Source organism: Melospiza melodia, chromosome 6 (assembly GCF_035770615.1).
Source record: "Melospiza melodia melodia isolate bMelMel2 chromosome 6, bMelMel2.pri, whole genome shotgun sequence".
Taxonomy (NCBI): domain Eukaryota; kingdom Metazoa; phylum Chordata; class Aves; order Passeriformes; family Passerellidae; genus Melospiza; species Melospiza melodia.
In genome coordinates this window covers 26899856-26919291 of record NC_086199.1, presented here as the reverse complement: position 1 = coordinate 26919291, position 19436 = coordinate 26899856, and the positions used below count along the sequence as shown (strand labels likewise).

Below are 19436 nucleotides of genomic sequence, written 5' to 3'. Positions count from 1 at the left end.
CTGTTACTTCCTTTATTTAGTCTGATGATTGTGAGGGTATAGCATGTTAATGCTAAGCAAAATGAAGCTTACATTGATTCTTTGATCTGTAAATAAATTTAAAATATAAGTTTTTTAGCAAAGAGGTTATGAATTTTACTGCCACTCAGAAATCGTTTGGTCCAAAGGACATTTGGATACTTAGTCAAAACAGATTGAGAGGCAGTATTTGTATATCTTCACACTATTTTTTATACTTTATCTTTACCATTATACATGCATTGTAAATGAGTGGAAATATTTTCTTATAGTGTTACTTCTAGTGTTTACTATGACTTTCACAGCTCTTTAGTCTATGGACTACAGCCAGCTGTCAGAAATTCTTGTGGGCTGCTCTTGTTAATCATCAAAATTCTAACTGACACATTTCTGAAGTTTTATTTTCTGCCAGTTTCTACATGACAGTTGTAGCTCCGCTACCTTCATGATATCTACTGTAATATAGGAAATGCACGTTCCCAGCTGAATGCAGACCTTAGGTGTTTGCCAGATGTACTAACACACGAGTTTTCATGGATCTCTCAGTAATTGCTTTCAGATAAAATTGTGATGTCAGTTTAGAATACAGAATATTTTAGAAAACAAAATACCCTGGCCCTTTCTAGCCTATTGCTGTGGAAAGGATTTTGTTTTTCTGAGTAGGTATTTCCTTGTAGATGATAAATTTGATAACAGGATGGTTTGTTATCCTTTGAAGGTTTTTGGTTTTTGTTTGGTAATAGTATTGCAATAATGAATTTAGATAATAAGTGAAGAACCTGTTTCAGTTTGTTTATTATTGTCAGTTCAAAATACTAGTGGAATGTTGAATTTCTCTCTTGGTTAAAAGCTTAACCAGATTTATATTAGTTAACTATCCAAATCTGGAAATGACATGGTTTCTATATTTTCCTCTGCATAATCGCATAAAATATTCAAGAATATTTCTACTTGACTGCATACTGGTTTTAACTCACTCTGTGTGTATCATTCTCGTTTCAGGGTTAGTCAGCAATATAAGACCAACTATATGACTGCTGATAACTTATCGATTTGTTTCTGGCCTACTTTGATGAGACCCGATTTTGAAAACAGAGAGTTTCTTTCCACCACCAAAATCCACCAATCAGTTATAGAGACCTTCATTCAACAATGTCAGTTTTTCTTTTACAACGGGGAGATTGTAGAAGCACCCAACCCAGTGGCCTGTCAGCCACCACCTTCCAACCCAGTGCAGATGGTGGAACCCATGGTACCCCTGCAGCTGCCGCCCCCGCTGCAGCCCCAGCTGATCCAGTCGCAGTTACCAGCAGACCCTCTGGGCATTATATAGAGATGGTGATTGCAGGCAGCCTGGCGCTGGACAGTAGAGACAAGCTATAGACATGCATGTTTCAGGATACAGTAATGTACTTCATATTTATGGAAAATAATTCCCATCCAGCTGATTGGACATCTTTTTTGTTATATCCCGTACTGTGTTCCTCATTTGTACACGCTGCAGATAAAAACTATGTGAGAAGCATGACTGGAGAGGTTTAATTTTTAAAAGCAAAAATAGCTATAAAGTACAAAGCTGCTGCTGCATGATACCTTATTGCAATCACTATATCATTCCTGTGACGGTTTGTCACAATATATTGTGAATAAAAATTTTTCTATAGAAATTAAATGATTTAAAAAAATTACATTTATGAAACATTCAGTGCTTACAGCCTGCTTTATGGCTGGTTTTTGTTATTTAACATGCTATTTTTGGCAATTTTATTCACATTCAAGCATTCTGTGTAAACAACTAAAGCCCAGCTATAGTTTATTTTGTAATCTCCTGGCTACTTATGTGACTTTATGCTTAGGGTGGTTTATGGAAGAATGCAAAATGCACTGTTGAGAATTTTACGATCCCTCACCATCCATCTTTACATATAAGTAAACCTGTGGACAGTTTAAGGGTGGGTGAACTTGCTTATTATTTCTTACAGCACAATACCAAGGACATGCTTGTTGTAAAAGTGAGTTTCAAATATTGTACAAAAATTTTGATGTTGCCTACTTATTTCTTTATGTTCCATTACTGAACTAAACATTTTGTAAAACTGTTAATTCTGTAAACAGCTGCATGTTTAAAAGATCATTGATGGTCTTGTAAACTTAATCTAATATATTTTAGATATTTTAATTTTTCCCTCTTGGGAATACATGTAGTGTTTAGAAAATAGTTCATGACATTTTCATATAAGGTTATATAACTTTTCATACATAAACATGACTTTTGTTGTAGTAAAATTCTCTAAACCAAACAATGTTTTAATCTAGGACTTCAATTAATCTATTCTTTAAATCTATTTTTATGTGACCCTCTAAAGATATACAAAAATGCATTGCTAATACATGGCAATAAATACTTTGGGTACTGACAATTAACCTCTTTGGAGTGTGTATATATAAAATCACATAAAATTGTATTCATATTTTTTCCTGTGGTATGTTGTACTAAAATTTCAAATGACTTTTTTTTTTTTTCACCGTATTTTTAAATTATCTTTTTTTCATTTATTTTACTTTTATATTGGTACAAATTTTGCTGTAAAAGAATGCTGCTTAATTTAAACAAATCTTTTTGGTTAAATATTTTGATAGTGGTAAATTAGAAGGTTACAAATTGTAGCAAAGGGGAGACCATAGATAAACACTACCTGTGAGACTTTTCATAGCAGCTTTTTTCTTTCATGCTCAAAATGTACCTTTTTAGGTCTGCAAAGAAGAAAGTTTTGGCTCATTCAGCTGCTAGAATGTTTTGTGTAGTTTAAAAACAAAGCTTCATGATGGTCACTGTTGTAATCTTCACTTATAACAAGATTTAAGATCGTCTTGTATGTATTATAGTGAATAGATGATTTTGAGAATTAAGGCTTTTATTTAGAGATTGATTTGCTCCATTTTCCCAAAATAAAAATTGCCTTTCCCACTTATGTCCTAGGTATTGTACTTCTACTGACTTGGATTATCATTCTAGATTACTAAGATACCATAAACCTGGCTGCTCTTTGAAGTACATGTATATTATAAATTACCTTGATATCGTGTTATATTCTTGCAAGTAATTATCTTTTTTAAGAAAACAAACAAAAAAGAAAAGTCAACCCTATTCCTACTGCAAAGCACACAGGAATGAATAGTACAATAAAGTCTGTCCTGTAAATTGTAGTATTCCTAACTTGTTCTACTTTACCTGTTGTCTATCTAGCTTTTATTTATAGTTTTCAGTCTAATCTTGGCATGTTTAGCAAAGAAAATGAAACTTCAAGAGTTTTATAAACTATTTCTAGGTTGCTAAAGAATTTATTTTTCTACTGTATATGGCATAGACAAAGCATCACCTGTACAGGAAACAAGTCTATTTCTAATAGAAGTAAGCTTAAGAATAAATGCCAGTCATATCCATATTTAAAAATTCCATCTATAAAGTATCTCCAGTCTTTGTAATGTGAATTGCATTTTAAATTTTCTATAAATTCCAAGGTTTTTGCCATAATATTTAACTAATCTTTGGATACTAATTTTTAGAATAATTTACATTCCATTTCATTATGAACTTTCATGTTGAACTTTTGATCAGCAGTATTTGCAGTTCCATTTCTTTATGTATGATGTTGTGGCTAAATGGCTAAATCACCATTATTTTTAAGAATCTTAACACTTCCATTCAGCCAAATATGAAAGGGTTATTATATTTACTGGATAAACATAGAGAAATAATAAAGCATGGCATGTGGTGCCTGCTTGTCACTTGGAAGAGTCCCTGCATACTGTTTGCATTATGGAACTGTTGTGTGCAGGAATGTGGACATGTGTGTATGTGTAATATATACACTTGGAGTTTTTTATCTGTTTGTGTGTTTATGCAGACATGCATGCACATACACCCACATAGTAAAGTTTTTAAAATAAGCTAGGAAATTAAACTGTGGTTATTAAAGATTTTTAATAGAGCTTTCTCAATTATTATTTTTATTAGTGCTATAAAATGAGGAAGCATGTTATTATATCCAAGTTCCTCATACTTTGGCTCATGTAGACCCTTCTAGTTTTAATGAAAATCCAAATAATAATAACTATATTTTTTAATGTGAGCATTTTTACCATAATATCTATCTTGATAAAGATACAAATGTATATTACTTTGATTGAGCCATCTCAGTGACACTTTATGGAGTAGTTTCTTTTTTTTTTATGTTATAGAATGGTATAGACATACTGCAGTGCATTGTCTTTTGCTGTTTTAGCAATTCTAAAATCCCAGACCTGAGTTACAAAAGTGCCATTTTAAGTAATGCTTTAACAGGTTGTTTCAAAAATCTCTACCCTTCATGATCTTGTGGAATTTGAACTCATATAGTGTAAATAGATCGCAGATGTCAACTTAAGTGAAAAGAAACTTTGTTGTTATATGTTTTCTCCTTTATTTGAATCCTGGTTGCTAGGAATTTATAGGTATGTTTATTTTTAGTTACTAGAGTTAGCTTCTCATATTTATGATAAACATAGAAAAACTATCAATTGGAGATTTAAAAACAGGCCACAGTTTATGTGCTTCTTTCATTTTTTTCAGTAATTGTGATGCTGTTTGTTAACTGCAAAAATTGCACACATTTAAAAAAATTTCAAGTAAAAATTTTGTTCTTTGTTTATAATGTAATCTTTTATTGCTACATCAGGAGAATACTGCAGTGAAATAAGTATCAGTGAAGCTTATTCTGTATAAAAGATGCAACGAATAAAATACTAAGATGCTTACTGTGTATAATGTTCAGTTTAGTTGCCTACTAAATTGTTAAAGGCAAAAGCACTCTATCTTTCACAGACACAAAAATGAAATTTAGCGCAAAATCTTGCTAAAGTAAGAGTACAGTGTACGTTTAAGTTTCTCTTGGGTGGGAGGCTGTCTCTCATGGGTCTCTTAAATCTAATTTTCCTGTGGAATTTTTAAACCTGAAGTAAAAACTGTGGGCTTTTAAGGTCAACTTAAGTTATCAGAGTTGTACATTATTGGTCATAATTCTGCTAACGATATGGGATGAACACAGTTTTGATAGTAGTATTGCTCTTAGTTCTCATGTTCGCAGTGTCTGTGCTTACTTAGTTTTTTTCAGAACATCTTGAGTCATATGGTTGGTGCAGAAATAACTGCAAAACCTTCCTTACGGTCTTCAAATCTGAACATGGTTCAGGTTTTATTACACACACACACACAGAGTAACGCATTCAGATAGGAGCACTTTAACCTCAAATGGGATTCATCTTACATGTAATTTCCTCAGTGTGCAAATCTCAGTTATTTAGATTGCTTTATCAAAAAACAGCTCTACTGAATCTGACTGAAATATAATGCACTGTTCAGTCTCCAGTTTCTGATGAGTAGCTGTCCCAGAGAACCAAAGTGTAACATCAGTGGTCACTTGTGTCAGATTCAGTCCTTCAGCTAATTCATGGTTTCCATGGAATCAGAAAAGGATGAAGGTAATCTGTCATCATCAGTGAACTGAACACTTCCTGCCTTCCTTACTGACGATTTCTTTCCTAAGTGTGTAGCTAGTGCATCTCATGGCTGTTTCCCATATGTTTCTTGTCTTCCTTATAGAATACAATGCATGTGTGTTTAGAGCTGACATTTTGTTGCTGAACTGAGTGTCATTGATGCCCAGCAGACAACATAGTGCTTTTATGTTGCAGAAGAGAGTTTAGTATATTTGATCAGCAATAATTTGACCATTACTAGTTTTTTGTTTGTTGTGATTTAGAAAATATAAATGAAATTGTTTCACTGAGTGCCTGCAGTATAGCAGCTGTGGGTTTTTTTCTGTTTCACAGCGTGATAACAAAAGACTGTTGTTGCTTCTACTAGAGTTTGAGAAAGGGTGGAAAGGAGATGCTGTAGTGACTCTAGCTAATAGCTGCATGTCAGTGCTTCAGGGTTAGTTGCAATGACTTGCCAAGTACCTCTGGCTGCTTATGTGACTGGCCAATTTCTGTAGTGTAGCTTTAGCTTATATTTTCCCAGAAATTATGGTATCACAATCTATCTGTTCTTGCAGATCTTTCTGCTTCACAACTCAAGAAGTGATGGGAGGGCAAAGTGGCTGTTCTCATCAATTTCTGGAGTTCTCAGCTTTTCCACTGGTGAGAATTGCCAGGGGCTCCTAAATTGCTTTTGCAGTGTTTTACTAAAGTGGTAAACATGGAGTAATAGTTTTGAATTAACTGACACTGAATGCAATCAGTTAATGAAGCATGTAGAAAAAACCCAGGTTGCACTATCAAAGTGCAGGTGTTACGGTCTCCTCTTGAAGGCTCCATTCTCAGTCCTCGACAGTGTGACCTGAATCTGCAGTAACAGCCTTTGGTCACATGGATCCCATGCTAGTTGGGAATGAAGAAGACATCAAGAAACCTCAAAAAAAAAAAAAAAAAAAACAAACCCAACAAAACAACTTGGAGCAGCTGTCTCTGAAAATATTTAGATGAAATTACTAAACATAGAGTATAGTAAATAAAATAAATATGGGGAATTAAGTGTCTGTGGTTGATTATTGAAATATGTATGTATGTATGCATGCTTTTTAACTTAGTAAAGAAGTGGATGTTGATGCAGGGGTTTTAACAGTAAAGGTGGTCAGCCTGCTACAGGTAAATATTGGTTATAACTCAGATGTAGAGTTTTGAAAAATTAATGTCAACAGTTTTATCTAATTTTGGTATTGGTGAATTGTCTAGCTCTCACATGAGTTTAATTTTGTTATCCTATTATCTTGTGGTCACACAAATAAGCCTGATTTTATGTCTTTTATGTCACTGTTATGAGTTGGAAAGTTTCTTTTCACAGATAACTGCTTTCTTTACTCTTCTTTTTGACTTAGATGCAAAACTTAAAATTCATAACACGATCATACTACTTGTCTCCTATAAAATAGACCAGGTCCCACTTAAGGTTTATAAAATCTGCCAATACTCTTTTTGTCTCTTTTTGTCTGGACTTTTATGTCTGCACTGCAATTTCAGGGATGCACTTGTTCATGTCTGGAGATCTCTTATTGCTAGCAGGTAGATATCAGGGTGATCCCTTTCCTGCTTTTTATAAAAGAGTGCTGGAAAGACCAGCAAGGAAACCATTTAAAAATGGTGAAGGATAAACATGAGCTCTCAGTACATCAATGAGGTGAAGATGCTCATCTCAACTGTGCTTCCTTTCTGTGCTAGATGTTTGTGTGTAGGGTGCTTTTAAGCCTTCCACTGGTAGTGTAAAAGGGAGGAGGTGATGGAAAACTTAGCTATGTACCCTTGTCTCTAACCTGTAGGGTAAGTGTTTAGTCTTACAAAGTTTGGGGCACAAAGTTCTCTGTGTCCAGTGTGGAGTTTTGACCCCGCAGAGTCATGGATTAGCATGTGGCCTTCAACTGAACTTGGTACAGCAAAGCACTGGGGACATACATGCAAGCCTTCAATTGTTCATCAGCATCCCTGCTTCTGAAGCATGCTGCCCTGAGAGTTTTGTCAGTTTTTACTTAAAAATAGTTTTGAGTGGTATTACCACCATGATCTGCAGGTCAAAGTGTTCTTTAGAGGATACAATGATTCTCTGACCTGAAATACTTCTGAGGAAGTAGAAATCAAGCTCTATTCTCCTTGGGATTGTGCACAGTACTATCAAGTATTATTTTGTTTTCTTTCTTCTTTTCAAAGAAAGCATTTTCTAAGAAAAATCAGAGGAGTGAACTGTTACCTGTCAGAGGTATGTTTCTATAGCATGATAGTGACACCATGAGGTAAATGCCCAGGTCATTCAGTGAAGGCATTGAAGATGTGAATCCTGCTTCAATCATTTGGAAGACTGTCTGTGGCAGAGTAAGTGAATTGTAGAACAAATTCTCAGTCATGGCAATAGTTCCTCTTTGAAGGAAACATAATGTTTTGTGGTTTTTTGTTTTATTTTCTGTTATTCAGGTGGGGGATAAGCTGGTGTACATGTGATGTGATTGTCAAACCTGAGCTCTGACCCTGTTGGGAAATAAGCAAAAAATTTGACATCAAACACACTAAAAGTCAATGCAGACACCTACATCCCTTCATAGATGTATATCTGTATACAGAGTATTGGGAGGAACTGGATGCTTCTGTTTTTCTCCAAGACCATGTGCTTTACGTGAAGGGAAGGATCTCTTACCTCCCTTTGGATTTTGACTGCTGCCCCATATCCATTATTTTACTTAAAACATTTGCTGTAATAAATGTGGGTTTTAGGTACTGATCTGTAAATGTATTGAGTCTGATTGCCTGAAATGCAGTCCTTTCCCACCCTACATTTTTCTTTATTTTCTTTCTCTCCCATACACCTCCTGCTTGTCTCCAAAACAGAAGAGCTGTTCAGCTAGAGTTCTGTCATAATGAGGAAAGGATTCTCCTGCAGGCTGCAGGGCTTTATCATTTGGGAGTACTTGGCTTTAGAGCTTGGCTCTCTTCCTTTGCACTATAAGAATTTGTTTGCTAACTTCTGGACTTGCTACAAACCTTGTTCTTTTCTTCTCCCTAAAGCTGGTGGGGATGAATGTGCCAAAGTGAATGCCTAGAGGCAGTTATTTGTTTTTGTGCATTAATTTACGGGACACATGACCAGAGCCCTAGGATGGCAAAATTTCTTCTGAAATATAAAGAAAAGAGTAGCTGATGTACTTAAGGAAACCTACAGCTATTCTTGCAGTGAATAGTAATAAGAACTACGTTCCTGAACTCATCTGGATTATAAATATCTCTATATTCAGAATTGTTTAGCCAAAAAAAAAGTAAGCAATTGCCTTCTTGCAGACAAATTGCATGTCCAGCTGAAGTGAAGGACTGCTAGAAAGTGTGCTAAATATGAGCAAATGGGATGTGCAAATAGCTTAGCTCATCAGAAGGAAACCAAGATAGAATGGGGATTTTAAGAGCTGAGTTGTGAAGTGAGCGGAAGGAAATGTTTATGGTGGGTGTTCTTTCCGTTCTAGGTTTTCAGTGGCTTCTGTCTGTGTTTATACATGGGGACATGTCCTGACACATTCCATTCCCAGCACTGCAGTGCTCTTAAGAAACATCGAGCTGTGTGCTTGATGAGGAGATGCTAAAGGCAGTTTGCATCAGCCTTTTCACTTTCAATGTAAAACCCAAGAGCTTTAAAAGGTTTCATGTAGGATAAAGGAGTTTCCCACCTTGACAAAATTCTCAGGAATTTTGTTGGCAAAAACCACAATCCCAACAGTTTCTATGGAGATTTTTTCTTGACTGGTTGTCCTTTTTTTATAAAAGAAAAAAAAATTGTATTGAAAACAAATTTTTCCTTTTTTTTTTTTTTTTTTAATGAGAGGTGTTGGAATTTACTATTAAAAGAAAGGATTAGAATTAGCTAAGTAACCTGGAAATACCAGTGAAGTATTCAAATTAAAGGCAATCATCTGTGATTAGTTTTTCTAGCGACCTCATAATTTTCATACTAGATTCTTTTTTAAGGCTTTAAGTGTGTTTTGTTTGCAGGGATAATAATGCCATTTAAAAAATATAGTTGCATGTAGTAGTTTCTGTGTTGAAGTAGCTGCATACAGGAGGCCCTGGATTATTCATTGTTCTGATGGTAAGTGAAAGAAATCCAGATTTCTTCCTGAGAATATAAAAAGGAGACAGCTGACATTCTTTATTGTTGAAGAACAACTAGGGTGACCTTTTTTTGCCTGGATTGGAGGAAGTTTGCTTTCAACTGCAGCTGGCAATAGTGCAACTGCAGTATCTGGAGCACCCATGTACAAAGGAAAGAGAACCATTCTGTGAATCTAACTTTCAGTGAGAGAAGTTTAGGTAGAGCAGATGAAAGCATGTCTTTATTTTTTCCTTACTGGAAATTTGACTGCAAGAATTACTGCCATAGTCTGTTTTATAGTCTTAGGACATAATCTGGCTGGAATATAAATGCCAGATGTGTATTCTCTAACCTGTCTCTCAAAAATATTTAGCAGACTGGTGTTTCTGCATTCATTATATTTTCATTTCTCACTGTACCCAATTCCTTTTTATAAAAGAGATTGTTATGAACAAAAACTCGGTTAATATTTTTTTATGAGAAAAAGTTTCAAAAAGGCAGCCAGACCACTGGCCCTGCCCAAGTTCTGTGTGTTTTGTTATTGTAATCACGGGTCGTTGTCGTTAATGGTTGTTTTTGTATTAGTAAAAGCCCTGGCTGGGGCGAGGTAATGGCCCTTCTCCTGGGTGGGGACCTTGCCCGAAGCTAAGTTGTACCTTTCCCAGAATAGTGAAGACACCTGAGAAGGTGGGGGGGGTTATGCAAAGTGACTCGCAAGACCAGAATGCTTTGTGAGACCCCCATCTCCAAACTCATGGAGAAACTCCAAAAACAACGAGCCACCTAAGAGTTGAGAGACTAGAGTGATGTCTGGACGTGAGGAACCGAGTGCCGAGCCTGCAGAGACGCGGAACACCTTCGGACCCTCTCGCCCTGACCACGGGAGTTGACCCCGGAGCTGAGACCAGGCCGACTGAGTGGGAGGGGCAACATCTGACACCATCTTATGGGATCAGGAGACCCAAAAAGGCTCCCAAGAGGATCTGATCCCCAGCTCTGCCTCTGGTGGACAGAGCTGCGCATATCCTCCTCCTCTGAGTCGCCCTGGGAGACGACGGACGCTGCAGACCCGTCGAGCCGCCCAATCCTGAGCTGATCACTTTTTAATAAAGGCATTACACAGGAGAAGAAGTCTCCTGGCCCTGTTTATTTCAGAGATGATGCCTACACATGCCCAAAATCATGCTAACTCAATGGCAGTATTAGTTCGGATTAAAAGGTTTAGTGAGTGTTGTCAGAAAACAGTCTTTGGTTAATCTGGTAAAGGTAGAGGAAGTCATGTACTGTTCTTAAAATGCTGGTCTTCACCTTAAAGGGGAAGTAGAAGCTAAGTGAGGATGGCAATGTTGCACTTCTGCTTTGGTGTGGGTTCAGTTGGTGAGGAGGGAATTAAAGTTTTTGTTTACTTGCGAAGTCCTTGGCAGACGGCTCCGACGTGATCAGGGGAAGTCTCGCATATGTGCATGGGGGTTATGAAAAGGGCTCTCTGACACTGCTGTTTGCTCATTAATCTAGGAACTCTGTGTCCCCAAATGTCTCAGATTCAGCTATGTATAGCACAACATGTTGAGTTTTCCAGCTTGTCTTAGAAACTCAAATTTGCTGTAAGTGCATGCATTTTTAGTCTGTTTCCTGAACAGCATCCATGCTTTATCAATATACTTAGTATTTAAGAAGCAGAGAAGAAAATGAAGGTGAATGAATTTCAGAAAAATCTGGGAGTTTCTGTATTGGGAATTTGCCCCTGTTCTGTCTGTGGAAGAGATCCAGCTGCATTGTTCCTACAGGCGCTCTCAGGGTAGCTGAGTATTTTGTTTCTAGGCAGGGCACAGTCTCAAAGATTGGCATTTCATATGCAGTTGGGTCCTTGAAACCTTTGGTAAATGGCTGTGTACTGTTCTCTTTAAACATTGCAAGGGAAAATTCTGTCCCTCTGGTTTTGAAAATAAAATTTAGAAAGCTATCCTCTTGTTTTACATCAGCAATGTGAGTCTTTGCCCTTTTCCTCAAGAGGCTTAAAGGAACACACTTCCATTCCTCAACTGCACTTTCCCTCATCCTATTGATTTTAATTGATGTAGGAGATAATGAATTGTCTAAATGGAAGAAAGAAGTTCACATATGTGCATAACATCTTCGTGTGCACATACTGAGGAAATAATTGATCTTCCCTTTTGACTAAAAAATAGTTGTAATAAAGATGTGTGTAAAAATGCATGGGTCTTCTCAAATCTAGGGATCTGATCTCACCCTTTAGTTTATTGGAAGAACTGCAAATGGTATTTTTAGCAAGCTTACTGCTAAAAATTCTCTGGTCCTCCCTACTTCCCCAAATGAAACAAGGAGCAAAGAGTGACCTTGCCTGACTCGCATTGCCCAGTACTGCACTCTCTGTTGCCTTGCCCATTTATTACAGCCAGCTGTTCTCTCTTGTATTATGCTTAAATTACAAGTTTCTGAAACAAGGAACTTTTCTGAGGGGTATTTGGCACCTTCCTGGGACCACACATGTACAGTAAAAAAAAGGAAGTGTACAATAGCTGGGATTATGCTAAGATTTGTAAATCATATTGGCAAAATTTAATTGGATACAATACCAATAGGATGGTAATAGCTTTGTGTATATTTTTAAAAAGAAATAGGAACTGCATTTAGAATTGAGAGGCCTTAGAATGATTTTATCTTCACTCACCTTTTTTTTCTCCCTGGCTTACTTTTTTTCTGTTTTCCCTACCTAGGTGGTAGACCTCCATGGCCATTTGGTTGTTTCTGCTAACAAAATTCTGGAATTTGTGGAGACTGCACAGATTGTTTAAGAAATGTGTGGTTGGAGGCAGGGGGGTGGAGTTATATAACATTTAATAATAATATTTTAAAAGGGCATAAAATAGGGACCCAAATATGGAAATGGATAGGAACTAGAGTTAAGGCAAAGGTCTTCAAAGGGGGAAGAACATAGTTGTTAATAAAGGGGAAGATGCAAAAATAAGCTATATGGGGGATTGGTTGCATGCGTTAATGTAACAGTTCTACCTCTATGCTATGCAAATGGATTTTTAAAGCTATTTCTATGTATTTAAGTTGTCTTGTTTAATCAATACATCATGCTCATTAATCACTATTAATCAGTATTAATACAATACACTCATTAGGTTTTAAAATTTACACTAGTATTGAAATGAAACAATTGACACACCAGAGATTTTATAAAATAAGTGTTGTCATTCAATATACAAATGTAGGTTGTAATCATTCTTATGGTTTGAAAATTCATCCATGTTTTTCTTCCAAACCTGTGAAATAGATTTCATGGTTTTCTCTGTGTCTTGTTTTAGTGATTCAGTAGCCTTATGGGAAGAAAGATTCTGCAGGTAGCCAAGCTAAATCTTCTTTTCGGCAAGATATATGGAATTCTTGTAGTTCTATTGCAAGTGGACATGGTGGATATTTATTACTGTCACCTTTATGGTGATCTTTAGATGCCAGAAGACTTTTATGGCCCATTTTTCTCTCACTGCTTTTCGTGACTCCTTTAACTTTGCCCAAGTAACACAATCTCTTATGCTTTTTTTTTTGTAGTTTTGTTTAAAAATGTATTTTTTTTGCCTTTCTTTTAAGTATATTGGTGGTCCAAACTGGGTGCAGCCCTGACCACTCTATGAGTACAAATGATACCTGTTTAATACCTCCTGTGTCTTGTAAATAACAAGTAAGGCTGATTAACCCCGTGGCTAATGTACTATGTGCCCTGATTGAATTACCAGTGTGTCATCTTAAAATAGTACCATTCATTCTGTGGGAGTGGCTTGTTCCCCTGTTGCCCAGTTTAGTGCGTGTTTGTGTCCACTGGAGAAGCTCAGTTGGTGTGAACCCCTGTATTGCAGGCCCCTCCTCACTCAGTAGGCACGGGAGTGACAGGGAGATGTGGGATGAGGCATTCTGCCTTTCGAAGAAGTGGGGAGGCAGGAGGCTTTCTTATGAATTGCTCCTGAAACACTAGCTATTAAATCATGCTACAACTCAGTGATCTAATTCTGTCATTAAGAAGGATGATAGAGAAAACACAAAAGACACAGGGTGAGAGCAAAGGCAGCCTTAAAAAATGGTTACTGAATTGAGTGATGAGAACAGATGTGCCTCTTAAGGCATGTATACTTAATGCAAATGGCATTATCATGGCTGCCTTGCTTAGAAATGTAAGAATTGCTTTGTTCAGTGAGGATTCAAGAATTAATGTTTGTTCTTTATTGGATGCTTCTAACATTCAGGAGAGAAATATAGTAGGGTGATGTAAGTTAGATGTCTTCACAGCTGAATGACTTCAATATATCCAAAATGTTTAAATTCCTCCCATTTATCAGAGTTCCTAATCAACATTTTATAACTCCTGAAAAAGTTTCTTGCAGTGTTCTTAACTTTGTCTGCAAAGACATATGCAATGTTTTACAAACAATGCAAATATACTTGGCCCTGAATCCTGTCATAAATATCTCATTTAGTACATGCTAATTTAAGACTCAATATTATGTTTCCATAAGGTTTGTTGACTATTAAGTTTATGGCTCCCTTCATCAATTCCAGGGCTAAGTAAAAGCAACAGTCCCCCCAACCCCAAATCCACAAACTTTAATTTGTGGAATAAATACCACTGTCCGAAGGTCCGTGATCTGGCCTTTTAAACACACAGCCCTCTCATTCTTCTCACTTTCTTTACATTCATAGGAAAGTGAATCCCCAGCACTGCAGTGTGAATCCTTGTTGCAATAGAGGCCATTAATCAAGTTTTGCTGGTTTTGGAATGTGATATCAATATCCCTCCCTTTAGTGTTGATAGTGCATTCCAAAGTCTTGAAGCAGCAGTATGTTAAATGACAAGACAAACAACTTACTGTACACCTGTAAAAGGTAACAACATGAAAGGATTGTTTTAAGAAAAACATCCTATTAGGAAATGTATTTCTCTAATGTTCTTCCTGATATATTTATATTCAGCTATGCACACCAGATCTAAACAATATACAGTACATTTACTGTGCATTGTTCTGCAATAATTTGTGGTTTGAATGTGAAGGCTTTATTATTGAAAGTGTGGGATAACCATAGGACCAATTGATTGCAAAGCCTCTCAGAAAGCACTAGTACATTGTGATGGTTTAAAAGCCAGCTGAAAAATTCAACCCCACTAAAGATGCTCCATTTCTACCCTGTGCCCCTTCTGCTAATGAAGGAGCAGGAATAACAATTTACTAAAATCACAAAAACCACAGCACTACCAAGGGCAAAAAGCATCTCAAAGAGAGAGGGTGCTTTACCCACCGAAGGGTATTCACCACCGGGAACAAAAGGAAGGCCTCCCAAATATAGAGCTGGCCCTCCAGACAAAAGACAATATGGTGAGGAGAGCCCAAGGAACCAGGGCCTGACAATCCCGCCTGGAATCCTGACCATCTGTGTGTGCTGCCTGCTGGTGTCTCTGGACTGCCATGCCCAAATTGTATCACACAACTGGAACATCTTTAATGTGTGTCTGGGAACTGAGAGGCTTTACTGGGTACTGCTCATGTTATTGAAGACCATGTGTCTTTGAGTTTGGAGTGGAAGGAGAAGATCCCCAGTGAACTCAAGTGTATTTTTCGTTGTGCTGTTTTGAATAGGCACAAAAATACCTTATCTTTAGCAGGGACATGTGAATTCTTTTGGCCAGCAAAGGCTTTGCTGTGAATGTGGTTTAGATAAGCTTCCATCATCATTTCAGTGGTCAGGGGGATCTGGAGGCTTGCTAGCTCAGTTTAGTATTACTCATTTGCCCACAAGAGGTTGTTTTATTCTGAGCAGCAGCCCACAGCTTGGGCCTGAGCAGTGAGATTTTATAGTTGGTGTCCTCCCTGTGAAGGCAGGATAAGGTGCAATGTGGCCAGGGGTCTCCAGCCATGGACCTGGTGCTGTGAATGGACCACAAGTAAGCTGCCTTCAGCTGAAATTCAGAGCTCAGTGAATGAGTTTCTTTTAACAAAGAAGCAGGCAAAACAAAGCATAAAACTAGGCAGATCAAAAGCAAATTCCAAAATGTGTCTGTTCTCCATGAAATACCATGTTTTCAGGAACACAGTAGGATTTGTGAAATATTTCTCTACACAAGCTTTCAGTAATAAAGTGTTGAGTTTTAATTTATTTAAAAATGAATACCTAATTGTTTGATCGATGCAAGTTGCTTCTTTTAAAATTAATTTATCACTTTGAAAAATCAGACCTACTTGAACCATTCTAAAAAACTACTTACTTTCTATTTGATTTAAATATTGTGGCCAGTTTTCAAGTTTCTTCTCTCAATCATGCACAACTCAATTTGCACAACTTGATGTCTGTCATTGAAAGTGTTCACTGTTTCAGGTCTTCTCAGGCTGAATTGAATGTAGGACTGATGCTCATGTTTTCAGTCTAAATGTCTTCCTCCTTTCTCTCCTAAGAGATTCTGCTCAACAATGCTGATCAGCAACTTGGACAGCAAATCAAGCAGAACTCTTGCAGACCTTGTGCACACAGAAGCTGTTGAGCAACATCACAGGAATTCCTTCTTTCTCTGCCTCTTGGCTGTCACTCTGTTAAGAGGATGGTTTGTATTGGCTGCAGTCTCCAGCCCCACAATGTGTGCCAGGGGACAGGACATGTTTGGATCAATGGCCGAGCAGAGAGCTGTGCATTAAGACAGCAGACAAGTTCATTAGAACTAAGGCCAGGAGGCACACAGCCCCGAGTTCCTGTGTGGTGCAGAAAGGAGGACAGCAGGAAAGGAGGATGCTTTCCCTCAGAGGTTTTATGTCATGGCTCAGATCTCCAGGTTAACATCTGGGAGCTGGCACACTGCCAGCGCTGTGAGCAAAGTGCCCTGAGAGAAGTGACCCCTGCAGAGTTCCAACACCTCTGCTCCTTTCTTTGCTTTGTCCCACTTTGCCTGTGATCACATGCCTCCACTGAACGTTTGCTCATATTTTATCCCTGTGTTTTGGTTTCTTTTCTCACAGATGTATTGCTTGCATTTTTCCTGGCTAAAAATCTTTTTTCTGCCAGTATCGAAACCTTCCTTAATCTCTTCACTCAGTTCATGAGAACTTTACTGCTACTTAGAATTTGACCCAATATGCACAGATAAATAAGTATCTTCATGTTTCTCAATTAATTACTCCTTGTCATTTAAAAAAAGTTTTGGTTTGAGCCTGTTCATGGTCTGAAAATAAGCATGTGTAGTGGTTAGGATGTAAAACAGAGCTCATGGCATTTATATGTGGTTTTGTGTTAGCTGTTACTTTGAGATATCCTTATTGTGCATGTAGTTTTCCAAGTCTGTTCTTTTAAGAAAGCAGCTTTTCTCTTTCTCTACCACTGTGAGATACTACTGACACTTTAAATAATTATCTTTGTGAAAACAAATGTCATCTTGCTGTTGCTACTGTTACTTTATTTTGTCAGGAAAGCAACTGAGGCAAAGCACTGAAATTTCTCTGTTAAGTAATGACCTTACTGTAAAAAGTAACTCTCCTTGTTTGACAGAATGCATAAGAATAATAATCCTTACTGTGAGTTAGTTTAAAAAAAGGGGGTTTTATTTCTGTATTTCATGCAGTAGGTTTGACCTCTAAGCTAAAAAAGAAAAGGTCTGTAAGACCTCCATTCACATTCACCACTGAACCTTAGAGCTCAGCAAACAGGAAAAATAAAGACTTAATGCATCAGGCCTGCATGACAGACAGACCCTCTCTATGCATTACATCTCTTTTAACCAGATGTGAATTGTATTATAACCAGAATAAAGGTTGTCTGTGCTAGAGGCTAAGCTCTTGAATCAGGAAGCCATTTTTTATTATTCTTCAGGCTCTTATACTGTAGAAACCTGCTGCAAGTCAAGTGTCAGTAGAGAAGCTGAAGCTGATCAAAGTAAATATTGCAAAAATCCTGTTTATAGAGAGAATCATAAACTGATGTGTCTAAGCACATTATTTCCATTTAGAAGACTTCCAGTGCTGCATCACTGCATTTCACTATAGATAACTGAGATTAATATTATTGGGTTTTGTTTTGTTGGTGCAGACATTGTTACTGTGACTTCATGTCTACACATACACATTTACTACATGTTGAAAAGGTTTTAATATTTTGACTTCCAATAAGTAAAAATAACATTTCTACTCCTTTTTTTTGTTTGTTTCTGTTCATGCTTTACTGAATGTTATGTGCATAAATGTTATTTGTGGCAAATATTCAAACTCAGTTTTTAAAAAGCAATTAAAGCAGCCTGCATAGGAAAAAAATTCAAAATGTGTCAAGTGCAGAATGGATCTAGATGCAACTTTTCTGTGTATCAAATGACATTTAATGATAGGATGAAACTAAAGAACCCCCACTTGGTCTCCTGGTTTTGTTTTATGAGCAATGGCTGTTGGAGACACTGAATTTCAGAAGCAGGCTCAAGACCATGATTCGCACACCTCAGTTTGGTCCATTTGTTGCTCCCAGGACTGGTTTTTTGTGTAGGCACTCAGTTTGTGGTAATTGGGAGTAGGGCTGGGCCCAGCCTCATCCCCAGTGGGCACAGCTGTGAGCAGCAGGTGAGCAGCACTGACAGCAATGAGCCATGGAGTGCCCAGGGGCACTGACCAACCACCAAAGGGAACAGAGGGCACACAGTGCAATGCATCAACAGCAGGGGTATAAAAGGCTGGGCTGAAGAACAGGAAGGGCAGATGCCTGCAGCCTTCTGAGGTGGTATGGTGTTACTGTGTATGGGTTGAAGCTTTCTGAAATTGTGTAGCACTCTGTGCAGTCTCTGTGGTTGTCTCAACAGCAACATGCGCTGCAACTTTTTTGTACATCCACTTTTTACTCCTCATGCCTTTCATCACATCATAAGAGCAGTCTAAGTCCCAGTTAAAAGCTACATGTTGTACTAGACTCTAAGTGCTGAAAGCCAGATGCTGTGAAAGCCAGCTGCGGATGCAGCCAGACTAATAAAGGGTATTCTCAGGCCTCTGAAAATAAGCAGGGAAGGTGTGTGCTGGAGCAACTTCCACTCTAACTCCTCCAGGCTTTCTGCCCTATTCTGTCCATGTCCAAGTGGGTTATGATTCAGAGACTACATTTTATGTTAAAATGTAACATTTTACAGAGAACTCGCTCTCATTTCTGTGTGCTTTAAAGCTGTACTGTAATACAGCCCTCTGGGGGTTTTTCACAAAGAGTTTGAAAATCCATGCAATGGAGTTAGCGAGATGTAACCTTGTCATGTGTCCCAAAGTAATGTGTTCTGGATGGTTGATCAAATCCTTCAGTTAAAACAAGGATTGGAGTGACTGACTTCTTTGGTGTCCTTGGAGCGTATTTGGAAAACTGGTGCTCAAAAGACTTATCAGGTTGTTAAAAGATGTTCCTCTGGGGATGGACATCATGCTTTGATGCACACTCTTGTCTAACAAGCCAACTCAGGTCCATTTACAGCATCAGAAGTGGACTGCAGAGTCCACTTTTGACTGTTCAGTTGTCATCTGGTGAAAGTGGTTTGTCTTTGCATACATTTCAGTATGACGCTGTGGTATGCATCTGTTATTTTTTCAAAAGTCACTTTTATTGCTTTTGTCTTGATTTTGTGATGTGAAACAAGCATGAAGTGGGAGATAAAGGCAGTGGCTGAGACAGCAATGCTTTAGCTGCCTTCCTGACTACATCCTGATAGAGTTGTCTCTAATTCTCATTTATATTTGCTACA

At 37.6% G+C, this 19436-nt stretch overlaps 1 protein-coding gene across 1 annotated transcript in view; it reads left to right on the top strand.

Moving 5' to 3' along the window:
* The window catches only part of ARHGAP5 (Rho GTPase activating protein 5), a 45570-nt gene extending 42095 nt beyond the window's left edge, over positions 1 to 3475 (top strand). Inside the window, exon 8 of the mRNA XM_063160397.1 lies at positions 1021 to 3475. Coding sequence (XP_063016467.1) covers positions 1021 to 1351 — 331 coding nt within the window. The 3' untranslated portion in view covers positions 1352 to 3475. The remainder of the gene's footprint in view (positions 1 to 1020) is intronic.
* The last annotated feature ends 15961 nt before the right edge of the window (positions 3476 to 19436 follow it).